Below are 16635 nucleotides of genomic sequence, written 5' to 3'. Positions count from 1 at the left end.
TTAGTGGGGGCCCCTCCTGGGACTCTGAGCCCTGGAAAAAGGAGACAGAGCTGAGGCGAGCCTCTAAGGGCCGGAGATGCCTGGGTTACCTGTCTCTGTTCAACTCTAGTAGACCCATCCAGACGCAAGTAGAGGTGGCCATGGTAGGTGAGAAACTGCTCCAACACATCCAGCATTCGGGTCATCTGGGTGAATATGAGCACCCGGTGGCCCTCTGCCTTGAGCTGTCGCAACAGCACTGCCAACGTCTGCAACTTTCCTAAAGAGATATGAAGGGGTACAGGAAGCTAGCTATAAACTGGAGTGGGAAAAACACAGCACTGGAAGCCTGTGTAGTTGAAAGATCAAGTTTTACGCCAGGGTTTCGATCAACCCAGGGGAATCAAAAATATTTAACTTTATATATTTTCTTCCCTTAAGGGTTCTTCCTCTTCAGTCTGCTCCTGTCTTGGATCTGACTTCTTTCAGTCTAACTAGGGGTAGGGTAATACAGACCCTCAGAGGGAAAAAAGAAATCCTCAATGGTGTATGAGCAAGAAAAGACCTTCAAGTACTACACTGAGTTATACCAGCTGCAGCACAAGCCATTCACAAGATAAACATCAACAAATCCACTTATGTCATAGCTCACTTGACATAATGGATGGAAGGTCACTGAGATAAGAACCAGAGAGGCAGGATCTTATGAGGTTATCTAGTTTAACCTCCCATCAAACACGAAAATAGTGATTCAATCAGCTTGAACACTTTTAACAAAGACTTTCAACCAATCAGCTTGAACACTTTTAACAAAGACTTTCAACTCACCTATTCTGAATGGTTTCAAATGTTACAAAATTATTTTTTTGCTAAAATATTTATTTAACACATATTAATAAAAATTCTGCTGACTTTCTTATGTTCTAAGACATTTAAGAAATCTGCAAACATGTTACTATAGAAATACCTGTGCACAGTTGTGGCAGAAACTATTCACTACTGTCCAACAGCCATTCTCGGTTAACAGAACCCGATTAATCCTATGGACACCTGGCAGAGATCCCTTGATTCCCAGGGAAGACGCGCCCCAAACCAACCCCAGAAGATGAATCATTATTGTTCTAAATAAGCCACAGTTCCTTTTTCCCTTTGTCAGTGATTACTCTAAGGATGGGCATATGGCCCAATCTGAGCCAATGAATTCTGAATCAAAGTCAACTGGGAGGGCTCTCTTTCCCAGAAAAAAATGAAAGACTTGCGAGAAGTGTTTTGTTTCAACCCCTTGCTTCCTGCTTGGAGCATGGGTGTGCTCCCTGGAGTTATAGCAGCCATCTTAAGACCATGAAGAAATAACCATGAGAATAAAAAGATAAAAGCTAAGGATAGTAGGTAAAGTCCTGGGTCCATGAAGACACCACTAAGCTGCTAAACCAGCCATATACCACCGTTCTCGGCATTTCTCATTTAGTAAACAATAAATGATCTTGTGTGGGGCTTCCCTGGTGGTGCAGTGGTTGAGAATCTGCCTGCCAATGCAGGGGACACGGGTTCGAGCCCTGGTCTGGGAAGATCCCACATGCTGCGGAGCAACTAGGCCCATGAGCCACAACTACTGAGCCTGCGCGTCTGGAGCCTGTGCTCCGCAACAAGAGAGGCCGCGATAGTGAGAGGCCCGCACACCACGATGAAGAGTGGCCCCTGCTTGCCACAACTAGACAAAGCCCTCACACAGAAACGAAGACCCAACACAGCCAAAAATAAATAAATAAGTAAAATAAAAAGTTACCTGGATTAGTCCTTTAAAAAAAAAAAAAAAAAAGATCTTGTGGTTTAAGCCGTTGGTTGGTTTTCTGTTACCTGCAGCCAAATTCCTTCTAACCAATAAGATTCTATTCAAAAGACAAGCATCCTTGTTCAAATCTTTCCCCAAAACAAAATCTACTATTTACTTTTTTTTTTTTGGCCATGTGGCTTATGAGATCTTAATTCCCCAACCAGGGATGGAACCTGTGCCCTCAGCAGTGAACGCGTGGAGTCCTACCACTGGACCGACAGGGAATTCCCCCAAATCTACTATTTATTGTGCAGTCTTATACCACCACACACCTTTCCCCATAAATCTGAAAACTCCACGCTGTGCTATGTCATTTGCCATTGTATCCCAAATGATGTAACAGATGTTCACAAAATAATCACTGAATAAATGAGTTAGCAAACATTTTCAACTTTCATCAAAGTCAAATTCATGAATGCCAAGAATCTATCATGAGGCCTACATTTCTTCATCTCACCCAGAAGCATAACCTAAAAGACTATCTAATGTTTAATGAAATCCACAGAGACCTTATGTACAGCATCCCTTTGATATAACAGTCTTCAGGCTAAGACAAGAAAAGAGGTCAAGAGACCCTCACTGGCCAATGAACTCACCGCAATCATACTGGATAAGCCTCAAGTCAGGAAACTGGGTACGCATGTTACACACAATACGGTGCAAAGGACGAGCCCGGGGCCAGAGCTCACGAGCCAATTGCTCCTGAAAGGCTGCCTGACGTGGGGCCAGCCAAGGAGGTGGGTGGCAGGCGTGCAAGGAAGGGGGAGGTGCCTCCACAGGAGGCATGACAAAGATGAACCTGTAAAAAGAAGGCAAGCAGTATAAAATATGGAACTCTGAATGGCCCCAGAAGTTAGCACCTTTACCAGCCCTAACCACTATATCCACTCAGAGGCCCCAAGACCCACTTCCCATTAAGCACTTAGCCCTGCCAACCTCTCAATGATTTCTGACAGCTGGTCTAGTCGTTGCTGGGGAAACAGTACAGCCTGGCGGGCAGCCTCGGTATAAGTCCAAAAGGTGGGGTGGCTGGGGCCAGGAGAACGAGGGCCGATGGGGCTGGCAACAGGTTGGGGCAGGGTACAGAAATCCAAGACTTCAGTCCCATACACGGGTGCCAGGGCCCCATGAGCCTCACTAAGTTGGAAAATCCGTTCCAGGCGTTCAGACCGCTGCTGCTTCCGCTTTTCCTCCAGAGAGTCCTGAGGATAAGAGGAGAAAAACACAGAAAAAGTAATCAGCGTCCTTATAGAAAACCTGGCAGTTCCTCCAGAATTAAACATAATCTGTGGAAACCATAAGATTCAAAAATACACTATTTTAGTTCTTCCAAATTGTCAATAATGGGAGTTATTCTTTTCCAATGTTAAACGAAATAACTTCTCTGCAAAAGAAAACTGATCTTCCCTGTATGCTACCAAAGCAGATGCCTGAATATTCAAAATTAAGATCCATATGTTTGACAGACTTATAGAATGGATGATTTGCGTGAGTTTTCCCATGTAACACTTAAATCCAGAACATCCAAGTTAATTTATCTTCTTGCAGTAGATCCAAAACAATTATTAAAATCCCTCCTCAAACCACTGACCAGGATACAGAGAGGCTAATCAAATCCATGGCAGGTTTCTGTCAAAGGTCAAACTGGAATGGGGTGGGATGGGAACAGCTAACCAGACATCTAGGTAACCCCGAGAGAGAAAAGTGGAGTGCCCTGGCTGACAGGATACCTGTATGACTTTGACCCAATTGTTTCCCATCTTTGTGCTTCCAGTTTCACAGGCTATAAAACCACCTCTTTTGTAGCACTTATCACACTTGTAGTTTTACATGTATAGGATTCTTTGATTAACATCTTCTACCCACTAAACTGTAAGCCCCTCACTGTAATCATCCAGTATCCAACTCAGTATCTGGCACAAAGTAGGCTCTCAATAAATATGTTATTAGAATGAACAAATAATGAAGGAGACTGGACCCTACAAGATGGTCCTGAAAAAAAGCAGTGTCCCAAATCTCCCTTCCTGACTGCTACCTTAAGCTTGACCTCTTGGCTCCTGGTGGTCTAAGTGAGGAAGGAAAGCATCCTGGCAGAGGGAAAAATCATTAAGGACAGCTCTCATTAAGTAGTAGCAAAGGAGACAATATTTGCAAATCATCTACCTGAAAAAGGACTTGTATCCAGAATATATAAAGAACTCTTACAACTCAATAACAAAAAGGAAAAGAATAAAATAACCCAACTAATAAAGGGAAAGGATCTGAATAGACTTTTCTTCAAAGAAGATATACAAATGGCTAACAACCACTGAAAAGATGCTCAATATCATTAGCCATCAGGAAAATGCAAATCAAAACCACAAAAGGGACTTCCCTGGTGGTGCAGTGGATAAGACTCTACTCTGCGCTCCCAATACAGGGGGCCCAGGTTCGATCCCTGGTCAGGGAACTAGATCCCACATGCATACCTCAACTAAGAGTTCGCATGCCACAACTAAGGAGCCGGCGAGCTGCAACTGCAGTGCCCTGGAGCCACAACTAAGGAGCCCCCCTGCTGCAACTAAGACCCGGCGCAACCAAATAAATAAATATTTAAAAACCACAAGATACCACTTCAAACCCACTAGGATGGCTATAATCAAAAAAGACAAATAATAACAAGTTTTTGGCAAAGATGTAGAGAACGTGGAACCCTCACAAGGGCTGGTGGGAATGTAAAATGGTACAGCCACTTTGGAAAACAGTTTGTCAGTTCCTCAAACAGTCAAACATAGTTACCATAACCCAGTTAATTCCACTCCTAAATTTACATCCAATATAACCAAAAACATATGAAAAGATACAAAATCTTATACATGAATGTTCACAGCAGCATTATTCATAACAGCCAAAAAGAAGAAACAAACCAAATGTCCCCCAATCAACTGATGAATAGATATATAAAATGTGGTATATTCATACAATGGCATATTATTCAACAATTTTTAAAAAATGAAGTACTGATATATATACATATATATATGTCAGTTATAGCATAACATGGATGAACCTCAAAAATATTAAAAGAAGCCAGTCACAAAAAACCGTCTATTATATGACTCCATAAATAAATCTACAGATGCAAGTTACTTAGAGCTAGGAGGGATGGAAAGGTCAGCGATGATGGCTAAGGGTGTGGGGTTTCTTTTTAGGACCATGAAAATGTTCTAAAGTTGATTGTTGTCATGGTTGCGTAATTCTGTGAATATACTAAAAGCCAATGAATTGTATGGTTTAAATAGGTGAACTGTATGGTATGTGATTTATATCTCAAAACTGTTTAAAGAAAAAGGATCAAGAAGCTGCTACCTACTTGCAGAGCAATGAAAATTTTAACAAGACCATGGGGTTGCACCCTTGGGCTAGGATCTAGGCTCTCTTCTCTCTACTTCCAAAAAGCCAGACCAACCTGGCAGCATTAGAGAAAGACCAAAGGTGGAGGCAAGTGGCAAAGATGGAGGGTGGGGGACTGGGGCCGAGAATAAGCAGCAGCTCTATTATCAGAGTGAGAAAAAGACAAGAGGGCCTGGAAGGACTCACTAGATCTTTCTCATTATTAGGTCCTGGGTTATACTCTGAGTTGCAACTTTTATTTAACCAAATATATATACAACTATATATATGATAGAAAAAAGTGGCTACCAGAAAGCTCATGAAGGGACAGAGAAGAGTTTTTATTGCCCACTTAATCACCACGGAGGTAGAAAACTACAGCAAATGACCGTCAAAGTCAAACGCTCATGATCTTCAGGGAACTGTATTCCATGGTGTCCTTTCTCCCCTAGAAGTTCAAATACTTAATGGTGACAGTTTTAGCAACTGAGAAAAATCCTCCTGTCTCTGAGGACTGCCTCTTGTGGGGAAGAAGAGAAAGCAATGGAGTCAGCACATCTGTGTTCTCACAAGTTGTATGAATTTTAAAACATCATTTAGTAGGCTAGTTTCATCTGTAAAATGGGGCAATGAGATGCCAACACTAACTCAAAAGAGTAAGCAAGAACCAAAGAGACCAAATGTAACAAGTCTTGAACACATCAGTGAGTAATAGTTTTAAAAGCACATTATGTCCTCAATTACTCCTCTGTGAAAAGTAGGACATGGATTATTCTTCCCATTTTACAGGTAAGAGTAAAGGCCCAGGGAAGGGCTTTGTCCAGTGGCATTCAAGTATTAGGTCCACAAAACTAGGCTTTGTAATTTACCAAGATAAAGGTGACATTATTTTGTTCCATCCACTCTGTAGCAACACTCCAAAGAAATTCAATTTCCTGTTCCCTCTCCTTTGAGGCAGTAAAACTTACCAGATAGAAAGGGGAACGAGGTGGTGGTGGGGGCTGGCGTCGAGGTCGGGGACCACTGAACGAGGTAGCAGTGGAGGGAGGGCTGGGGGGACCAGAGCGTAATGTCAGTGTCTCAGGCTCATCCTTGGAAACAGGCAGCCGGGATACCATGGTGACAGGCAAGGGAGCGGCACCGGTTGCCGAAACCACGAGGGAAGATGCCTGGGAAGCTGGGGCCTGTGTTGAGGCTGGGGCCAGTGCCAGAGTCTGAGCTGCCGCTGGGCCCAAGGTGGGCACCGGCACTGGGGCAGGGCTCAAGGTCAGTGTTTGCACTGAAGCTGGGGCCAGGAGTGAAGCAGATGACGACACCGTAGCCAAAGTCAGTGTGTGAGCTGGGGCCGGGCCCATCGGAGAAACTGGAGCCAGAGGGGGTGCTGGAGCCAAAGACAACGTCTGAGATGGACACAGTGGTGGTCCTGGTGCCAAAGACAGTGTCTGGGCTGGAGCTGGTACTAGGGATGCTGCTGGAGTCAATGACAATGTCTGAGCTGGAAAAGAACCTTGGGGGTTCCCAGTTCCCAAAGACAGTGTCTGAGATGGAGACGAGCCGCCAAGAGTGGATGCTAAAGCTGGGGGTAAAGCCAGTGTCTGCGTAGAAGCCGGACTCGGGAGAGGTGACGGAACTGGGGCTGGTACCATAGTTTGAGCTGATGATGGAGCCAACACAGGAGCTGGGGCTGGCACCAGTGAGGAAGCTGAGGCTAAAGGAGTTCCTGGAGTAGATGATGAAGCCAGAAGTGGAACCGAAGTCTGCGATGGAGCCAGGACAGGAGTAGGACCTAGTGATGGAGCCAGGACTGGAAGAGGAGCCAGAGAAGGAGCTGGAGAAGGAGCCAGGATTGCTGTCTGTGGAGCCACCATGGGAGCCAGAGAGGTGGCTAGAGCCTGAGATGCAGTAGGTGCTGGAGCCAAAAGGGAAGCCTGAGCTGGAGCTGGATTTGATGCTGCCGGAAAAGGACTGGCCAGAGCAGAAGCTGGCACCAGCACAGGTGAACATGCTGGGGCCACGGCTGAGTTCAACCCTGGAACATGTGAAGAGGCTGGAGCCAACAACAGAGGATGACCAGGTGCCTGAGATGGGGACAGGGATGGAGTTGTGGCCAAACCTAGAGTCAAGGCTGACGCTGATGGAGAAGCCCCAACTGGTGCCAAAGAGGGAGGTCCAGTAGCCGCTGAGACAACAGGTGCCAGTGTTGGAGTCACATTAGTCAACAGAGCTGGGCCCGAAGCCGAAACAGGCAAGGGGGCTGAGATGGGGATGGTGAGTGGAGCTGAGGCTGGGGAAGGAAGCGTTGTGCAGACAGAGATGGGGAGTGAAGATGATACCGGAACTGGGACTGTAGAAGACACAGGACTAGCAAGGGGAGAGGAGTTGGGAACTGGCATTGGAGAAGAGGCTGGCCCAGGGAGTGAGGATGGCACGGGGAGAGGAGAAGAGATGGTCAAGGGAGCAGCTCCGGGTGCTGAAGCTGTGGAGACAGAGGATAAGTTAGCCCCAAAATTCTTTTTTTGCTCCTTCTATTACCCTGTCCCACCCCTTCCCTTACCCCCAAGCTTCACCTGTTTCCCAGAAGACCTTCACTCCCACACCATGAGATCAAAGATTCAAGGAATCTAACAATTTAACATTTCCTTTCCCTCCAAAGTTCCAACTTATGTATCTTGGAATTAGGCAAGGGCTCAGCAGACCATTTGGGGGGCTAATGCAAATCAGTATACTGATAACGAAAGGATCTACTGTGACGTAGAAACCCTCTGGGCCACCCTATCTCCATTCCTGGCAAAAATTTTTGGCCTCAGCCACCTGAACTCACCACTGACTTCAGGCGTAGGACTGTGGACCAGCTTGAGAAGTGGCCTCACCAGAGCGGACGTGGGTATGGGGGCTCGGGCAGTACCCAGAGCAGGTGTGGGTAGCCGGCCAGGGGTTAATGTGGGGCGTGGAGTCAACACAGCTGGAAGCCCAGAGCTCGGAGGCCGGGGTGCTGGGGCCAACGGAGGAACAGGAGTCAGTCCATCCCGAGGGGCCTGTCTCACTACAATCTTCACCACGCCTGTATTATTCACCATGGTTGGTGGCACTGCAAGAGGAAGCTAGATTGAGGGGAAGGTAGAAAAGAAACAAGAGACCCAAAGGATGGAAGAAGTCCAAGGGCAGGAGAGGGTAGCAGACAGATATCAGAGATACTGGCAAAGGAAAACAACACTGAGGGAAGGCTAGACAGACAGTAGCCCAGGGCACGCCTGGAAGGACCAAGGCCAGCAGGGCTAAGTAAGTAGGAAGGCCAGAAGCCTCACCCTGGTTAGCAGCAAGCGGAAGGCTGAGGCCAGTGGGGGCAGGGGTGGTGCTGGGGGTCGAAGAAGGCAGCACAGAGACAGGGGTAGGGCCAGGGGTCGGGGCCACGGCCTGGATGAGGGCCACATGGGCAGGCTGGCTGATGAGGTGGTGCTGCCCCCCTGCTGACACCAGGTGCACCACATTCCCTGGGTTAAGGGAAGAGAGAGAGAAAGAAAGAAGCAGCTATCAGCCGGAGGAGGGCAGAGGCAAGAGAAGAGAGAAAGAACGAAGAGGGAATAACTTCTCCAGAATAAACTCATACCTATCTTGATCAAAAGACACCCTCCAACCATTCCCCTTGGCCCCACCCATCAAAAGGTAGGGAAAGAAACATAAAGGCTGACATCTGAAAAGAGCCACAAAAACAAAGGGACAAAGAAGAGGAGGAAAAAGGCAGGACAGGGGGTGGGTTTTACCTACTTTGCAGCGGGCGGGGCTGCCCCACAGCAAGCTGGCGCACCTGCGCACCAGTCAAAGTCAGCTTGTTGCCCTGGATTTGGAAGGTGAGAGGTTTGCTTCCCCCTGTACTAGCCACTGGCCGTTGTGCCAGTGAGGCTAACTGCCCGATGCTGACCACTTCACCTGCTATGAATAAAGAAGAGGCTTAATGTACATGGGGCTCACTCTGCTCAACCTCACTTCACAGACCTTCATGAGGCACAAGTCTCCAGTTTCTCCAACCCTCCCCCTCAACTTACCATGTTCCAATAAACTTAGCCTCCACCTACAGCCTTTGAGCTTTTGACATGCTACTCCTTCCAATCCCACCTGTTTGCTTTGCAATCTCCTTTACATCCTCTAACAGCTTTCCACCATACTGAGCTAATCACCACCTGCCTCCACTATGCTGCCCTTTTACCCCAAATAATTGTTTACTGGTAGGCTTACCACTATTTATTCATCTATGGGTCATCTCCCCAACTAGAGACTGTGAACTACTTGAGGGCTCTTACTTGATTATGAATTACCAGTGCCTGGCAAAATACCTAATATACGTTAGCTACCTAGAATTTGATACACTCATGGTCCCGAGCTTTTCTTCTCCAGCTCCATGGCATATAGGCTTTCCTCCCATCTCAAGTCCTTCACCCTCACAGAGCCCTGGGAACTTACAGGGCAGGCGAGCTTGCATATCAGGAGACAGGATGAGGCGCTGTGGAGCAGGAGTAGGAGCTGGCACTGCCGTGGTGGGAGCCGTGGCTGTGGTGGTAGAGGTGGTGGTGACAGCAGCAGAAGGGAAGGTATAGCCTGGTGGCACTGTAAGGGGCTTCAACAGGCTGGAGGAGCCTGGGGGTGGGGCAGGGCTCAGGCGAACAGGAGCAGGTGGGGCCGGCTTCAAGGATAGGGTTGGCGTGGGAGGTCGTGAGGTCCCACTCAAGACCCCCAGAGGGGATGGCATCACTGTAAACACAAAGCAAACACCTGTCAGATATACCTTGACTAAAGCCTCAGCCTGGTCCTAGAAACCTCCATACATAATCCCTTGTAGCCCATCAAACACCACACCCCTGTCTCCAACCCAGCTCCTCAAACCATTACTTCTCCTCCAATCCGAACAATCTGCCTGAAGTACCCTCCAGCATCCTGGCTCCCTTGCAACTCACCCTGGGGGAGAGGCCCACCGTTTGGCTGCAGTGGGGGCAAAAGAACAGGGCCAGGAGGCCGGGATGCCGGAATGAGTGGGGGTCCGGAAGGCGAGGCCGACACCATCAGTGGTGCTGGCAGCACTGGGGGGGTTGGGCCAGGGGTGGGCTGGGCTGAGAGCTCAGGGCCTGGAGGGGGTCGGACTGGGACAGGGCCCAGGGGAGTCCGTGGACTGTTCACCACCACCACTGTCCGGCCTTCTTGCTTGGGCATTGGCTGCAGCATCCTATGAGGAAAAAACAAGGGGATGGGTAGGGAAGGAGGGAGAGTGAAGAGTAGGAAAAGAAATTAATAAGGAAGATGAGGCAGAAAAACAGACAGATTATAAAAGCAAAGGAGGGAAAGGTAAGACCCAATGGAGAAAGAGCGAAAGAAATCCGATAACCAAAAAGCACAAAGCAAAAAAAAAAAAAAAAAAAGCACGAAGCAGGGAGAGGAGGGAAAAAAAAAAAAATCAATGACAAACACAAGGGCCTCTCCCGAAACCATCTTCTGGTTATTCTATCCCCCGATCCCTCCAAGTATTTTTCATCCATCCATATGAACATTCCAGCCTAGCCTCCAACTCTTTCCTTTCCACCCCAATTCCCCCCAGCCAGCTGCAGCCACTTTTTTCTAGGAACCCACTTCCTTATTCCTCAGCCCTGGTACCTGTTGACCTTCATCTTGACTGGCTTGGGCCGGGGTGGGGGGTCAGGAGCAGTAGCCACCTCCAGCAGAACCCGGCGGGAAAGGCGGTGCTGGGGTAGAAATGTGTCAGCCTCATATCTAGAGACACGACCCTCCAGGCCAATGAGATCAAATCGACCCATGTCTATCCGCTGACATAAGAAGGAACACAAGAGCACAGTGTCAAAGGAGCCAATCTGGCAATGATTTCTTGGATATCACACCAAAAGCACAGACAACAAAAGAAAAAAACTGATAAATCAGACTGCATCAAAAGACACTATTAATAAAGTGAAAAGGCAACCCATAGACTAGGACCAAAATTATTTGCAAATCAGGTATCTGGTAAGAGGCTAACATCCAGAACACACAAAGTCCTACAACTCAACAAAAAAACCAAACAATCCAATTTAAAAACTGGCAGGAATTTCCTGGCGGTCCAGTGGTTAGGACTCTGCACTTTCACTGCTGAGGGCCCAGGTTCCAGCCCTGCTCGGGGAACTAAGATCCCATGGGTCCCACAGCGTGGCCAAAAAAAAAAAAATTAAAAATTGGCAAAGGTCTTGAACAGACATTTCTCCAGAGAAAACATACAATAAGCACGTGAAAAGATGTTCAGCATCACTAATCATTAGGGAAATCAAAATCAAAATCACAATGAGATACCACCTCACCTACTGAGACAGCCGTTATCAAAAAAACAGAAAACAGTGTTGGTAATGATGTGGAGAACTCAGAACCTTTGCAAAATGCTGGTAGGAATGTAAAATAGTGCAGCTGCTATGGAAAACAGTATAGCGGTTCCTCAAAAAATTAAAAATAGAATAATCATATGATCCAGCAATTCCATTTCTGGGTATATATACCCAGAAGAATTGAAAGTAGGGACTTAAACACATATTTGTACACCTATGCTCACAGCAGCATTATTCACAGTAGCCAAAAGGTGTAAACAACTGCCGTGTCCACTGATGAACAGATAAACAAAACGTGGTATTTGTCTCTAGGTATGTAAATGTATACATGTGTATACTCACATACATAGACACATACATGTATACACATACACAAAAACATGTACAACAGAATATTACCCAACCCAAGGAAATCCTGACACATGCTTGAAGACATTCTACTAAGTAAAATATGCCAGTCACAAAAGGACAAATACTGTATGATCACACATACATGAAGTACCTAAAACAGTAAGTTTATAGAGACAGAAAGTAGAATGGTGGCTGCCAGGTGCTGGGAATAGAGGGAGAATGGGGAGTTATTATTTAATGGGTATGGAGTTTCAGTTTAGAAAGATGAAAAAATTTCTGAAGATGGATGATAGTGATGGCTGTACAACTATGTGAATGTACTTAGTGCCACTGTACCATATGCTTAGAAATGATTAAAATATTTAAGCATTATTAACATGCCAGGCAATTCTAAAAATATTAACACAATTCTCACAAACATACTGCAGAATAGGCCTTATAACCCCCGTTTTGAAGGGCAAGCAAATTTAGGGTTAAAGGTTAATAATTAGCTTGCCCAAAGTGACACAGTTAGAAAACGATGAAACTGGAATAGTGCTGAGGTGACAGGGGAAGTAAGGATGCAAAAGGTCAGACTCCAGCATAAAGAAAAGAGGTGCAGGGTTGGGTAGGGCCAATAACCTTGGAGGCAACTGCTTACCTGGAGAGGGTGGACATCAGTGGCCCTTAGCACCAGAGAGGCGGTGCTGAAACAGATGCCTGGAGTGATGAAGGGGGAGGTAACGGGTCGAGGGTCAAACAGGTTTGGATGATTGCAGACTTTTCGCAGCTGCATCAAAATGTTGATGACGCTCATGAAATGGCCCGTGGCTAGTGTCTCCTTAGTTCTGGGAGAAAGGAGAAATAAATGGGACATCTTGATAGTCACCTCAGCTCCATTGTAGGGTCCCAGGCCCACCCTCAGTCCTCCCTTACGTGGTCTGTGCCATGAAGTCATCATAGAGACAGCGCTGGCGCTTGGAGAGCCGGCAGCGGATAACATGCTCATATTTTTTAGGCATCTGCTTCTCAACATCCACCTTAACTCGGCGCAGCAAAAAAGGCCGCAAAACCTAAAAGCAAATAAGCAGAAGGCTGACAGGAGAACAGCGGGCACTATGCCCCAGCCTAGACCCTCTACCTGGGTCTTGGCCTGATGACCAGCAGAGCGCTGGCTTAGCCCATCAGTAAACTCTCATGGAGCCATGCAGCGTGCCGGGAACCAAACACACAAAGGTGAATCAGATGCAAGCCCTCCTCTCAAGGAATTTACTATAATGAAAAAGACGAACATAAAGATAATACCACAACACAAGAAGTGATAAAGCACTGAGGACAGAGCAACTAACTAAGCAGAAGGGATGAGTCAAACTATAGTTCCAAGGAGTAACTGTAAATTTACAAGATTGTGAAAGTAAATCCAGCCAAGAAGCTGAGAACAAATCTGTGGCACTGACAGCAGCACAGAAAACCAAAGGCAAATCTGAGATCTCAGGAGATAAAATCTGATATGACATAGTCATCAAGTTGACATGGAAGAAGTGAAAAAAGAGAAAATAAAGAAAGATATAGTTTCACTAAATCTAGTGTGGTAATCATTTCATGATGTATATAAGTCAAATCATTATGTTGTACACCTTAAACTTATACAGTGCTATATGTCAATTATATCTCAATAAAATGGGAACAAATAATATTAAAAATATTTTAAAATTTTAAAAAGGAGGAAGTATAGTTAAGACTTCTTGGTTTCTACTGATAGTGTGATTTACCAAAATGATGGTGTGACTGACCAAACTGGAGTAGAAATAATAGGCTATAAGGCTTGAGATGTTTGGCTTATAACAGAGTGAGTTCAAGAGGAACTTTCTGGCAGGGTAGGCGACAGCTGCCAAGGCAGGGCTGAGCCCCAGGGGCTAAGGAGAGAGGGAAGTGCCCCCTGCATTCCAAAAATGTCAGGCTGAAGGCACCAAGCTGAGAGGGAAATTTTTATTGTTTTCTGTATAAAAATGTCCATCAGATGGGGGTCAAAGAGGTTGGGGGCAGATAACAAAAATAAATAAATAAAATTTTAAAAAAAGAGGAACTTTCAATTAAAGACGTTATCAGAAATTTAACTACAGGTTGAGTGGTCTAGAGAGTCAAGGAATTATATAAATCAGTATGCCGATGAGATAAGTAAATTGGGTGACAAAAAAAAAGTAAAGATCAGAATGCTGAGAAATGTTATTTAAAAGCTGGACACTGGACAAAGGAAGAGGAACCAGAGAAGACCAAAAATAAAAAAATAATAAAAAATAAAAAATGAAAAGAAAAAGAGAACACAACAAAAATATGTAGTTGTGTAAAGTCAGTCAGGTAAAGAAAAACCCAAGCCAGGAACTGATCAGCATTATCATTCTACTCAAGGAATAAAAACAGAAATGCTACCATTAAAGAAAACAAGCAGAATGATGACTAAGATGAGGTCACTCAATCTGGCAATGAGTCAGTCACTGGAACACTGCAGCTTGACAACTGGGTAAATTCAGCCTAGCACTGACTTCCCTGTTCCTAAGGGTTTTCTGGGTATTGCCCTTAGTTCCTTGCCATTCCCAATGCCCTTGACAAACTGGTACAGGCCCTACCTTGTGAAGGCGTTTGACTAGACCTTCATTGTACTCTTGGCTGCCCTCAATCATGCCAGTTAGGGGATTAGAGAACCATTCTTTGAACTCGCGATGAGACTGGAAGACATGGGGCATCAAAAAGTGCATCAAGGACCACAGTTCCATGAGGCTGTTCTGCAAGGGTGTTCCTGTCAGGAGCAGGCGTCTCTGGCTGCAAAGAGACAGAGGGAATTACAGGGAGGATGGTCAACCAAGTCCCAACTGTCCAAGCATCCCACCAGTCAGGCCAAGTCAACCCTCCCACGAATCTCAGACATCTCCATCTCCACCTGTTGAAGTTGAGCAATGACTGCCAGCGCTGAGACTTGAAGTTCTTGATGTTCTGAGCCTCATCCAGAATGAGATAGCGCCAGTTCTTACGGCGGAAGGCCTGGTGGTCCTGCAGCACCAGCTTGTAAGATGTGATACACACATGGAAGGCATTGGGCTTGGTCCAGCCCTGCAGTATCAGGAGAAAGTAGCAGAAAGTGGGGTGAAAAGAAAGAGCAAAAAGAAGACATCCTAAGATCTTCAAGGGACAGAAATCAGGTTGGGAGAAAGGAGAAAAGTCCCAGGAGCAGAATGGGGTAACAGAAAGGGAAGGGAAAGGAACTCACTTGAGGAAAGGGCCTAAAAATATAGGAAACATCAATAGGGGAGGGGAGCAATCACATGGGGAAGCAAACCTGCCGCTTGAGCTTCCTCTCTTTCTGGGCTCCATAGTAAGTAAGGATTTTAAAGCTGGGGCACCAACGTTTCAGCTCCATCTCCCAGTTCAACATCACGCTGGTGGGGACAATGATCAAATGGGGACCCCAGTTACCTGTTTAGCAAAAGAATGAGAGATGTACAACACGGTGACTGCAGTTAATAATACTGTATCGCACATGTGAAATTGCTAAGAGAGTAAATCTTAAAAGTTCTCACCACAGGAAAAAACAAAACGTTTTGTAACTATGTATGATGATGGATGTTAACTAGTCTTACTATGATGATCATTCTGCAGTGTATACACATAGCAAATCATTATGTTGTACATCTGAAATATAGTGTTAAATGTCAATTATACCTCAGTTTTAAAAAATAAAGTAAGATTCGGAGAGATCTGGGGCAGAGGAATTTTAAAAAAGATGAGAGAGAGTAAGGAAATACAAACTTTGGGGTTCTGGAACTAAGGTATAAAACCCTGACGATTCTGTCCTAATGGCCCTTCCTAAGAATCCTAGCACCATAATACAAATGAACTTATTTACAAAACAGAAACAGACCTACAGACACAGAAAAGAAAATTATGGTTACCCAAAGGGAAAGGGGAGAAGGGATAAATTAGGAGTATGGGACTGACAGATACACACTACTACATGTAAAATAGATAAACAAAAAGAATTTACTACATAGCACAGGGAATTACATTCAGTATCTTACAATAACCTAAAAGGAAAAGAATCTGAAAAAGAACATATACATACATATGTATAACCAAATCACTTTGCTGTACCCCCTGAAACTAACCGAAAATTGTAAATCAACTAAGTCAAAACTCTGGGGTGGTGGTGGTGGGGGGTTAATCCTAGTGCCTACAATGACCTCTCTATACAGTTACTGACCAGAGTCAATGAAGCTACTTAGCAGCGAGACTGTTTCACCGTGCTACAGCTGAAGTCATTAAATAAGCTTCCCAGGAAATTGGCCAAGGGAGACCCAAGAAGAAGGGCCCGGCCTAGTTACCTTTCTCACAGGCCAAGTGGGCAAGCAGGGAAATGGTCTGGATCGTCTTGCCTAGCCCCATCTCATCAGCAAGAATGCCATTAAGCTTCTTCTCATACATAGTAACCAGCCAGTCCAGCCCAATGTGTTGGTACTCCCGGAGCTGGCCCCGTAGGAGCAGGGGGATGGGTGTCTTCACCTAGTAGGTAGGAAGAGAGGTAACACAATGGAATTGAGGAATCTGTCACTGAGAAACAGGAGAGTCAAGATACGAGAAAGCAGGGGCTTCTCTGGTGGCGCAGTGGTTAAAAATCCGCCTGCCAATGCAGGGGACACGGGTTCGAGCCCTGGTCCGGGAAGATCCCACATGCCGTGGAGCAACGAAGCCCGTGTGCCACTACTGAGCCTGCAC

At 45.8% G+C, this 16635-nt stretch overlaps 1 protein-coding gene across 4 annotated transcripts in view; it reads right to left on the bottom strand.

The window, feature by feature from the left end:
* SRCAP (Snf2 related CREBBP activator protein) overlaps positions 1 to 16635 on the bottom strand; it is a 33252-nt gene that overhangs the window by 5923 nt on the left and 10694 nt on the right. For all 4 annotated transcript variants that reach the window (XM_059897436.1, XM_059897434.1, XM_059897437.1 and 1 more), the window contains exons 13-27: positions 16245 to 16422; positions 15203 to 15339; positions 14807 to 14976; positions 14496 to 14688; positions 12805 to 12941; positions 12530 to 12716; positions 10826 to 10995; positions 10135 to 10400; positions 9644 to 9931; positions 8951 to 9115; positions 8007 to 8273; positions 6154 to 7661; positions 2750 to 3015; positions 2410 to 2612; positions 90 to 259 (exon numbers count right to left, since the gene is read on the bottom strand). In XM_059897436.1, the coding sequence (XP_059753419.1) occupies positions 90 to 259; positions 2410 to 2612; positions 2750 to 3015; positions 6154 to 7661; positions 8007 to 8273; positions 8951 to 9115; positions 9644 to 9931; positions 10135 to 10400; positions 10826 to 10995; positions 12530 to 12716; positions 12805 to 12941; positions 14496 to 14688; positions 14807 to 14976; positions 15203 to 15339; positions 16245 to 16422 (4305 nt within the window). The remainder of the gene's footprint in view (positions 1 to 89; positions 260 to 2409; positions 2613 to 2749; positions 3016 to 6153; positions 7662 to 8006; positions 8274 to 8950; positions 9116 to 9643; positions 9932 to 10134; positions 10401 to 10825; positions 10996 to 12529; positions 12717 to 12804; positions 12942 to 14495; positions 14689 to 14806; positions 14977 to 15202; positions 15340 to 16244; positions 16423 to 16635) is intronic.

The sequence above is a fragment of the Balaenoptera ricei genome, chromosome 15 (assembly GCF_028023285.1).
Source record: "Balaenoptera ricei isolate mBalRic1 chromosome 15, mBalRic1.hap2, whole genome shotgun sequence".
Taxonomy (NCBI): domain Eukaryota; kingdom Metazoa; phylum Chordata; class Mammalia; order Artiodactyla; family Balaenopteridae; genus Balaenoptera; species Balaenoptera ricei.
The sequence above is the reverse complement of the archived record's forward strand: the minus strand, read 5'-3'. Positions and strand labels throughout refer to the sequence as shown.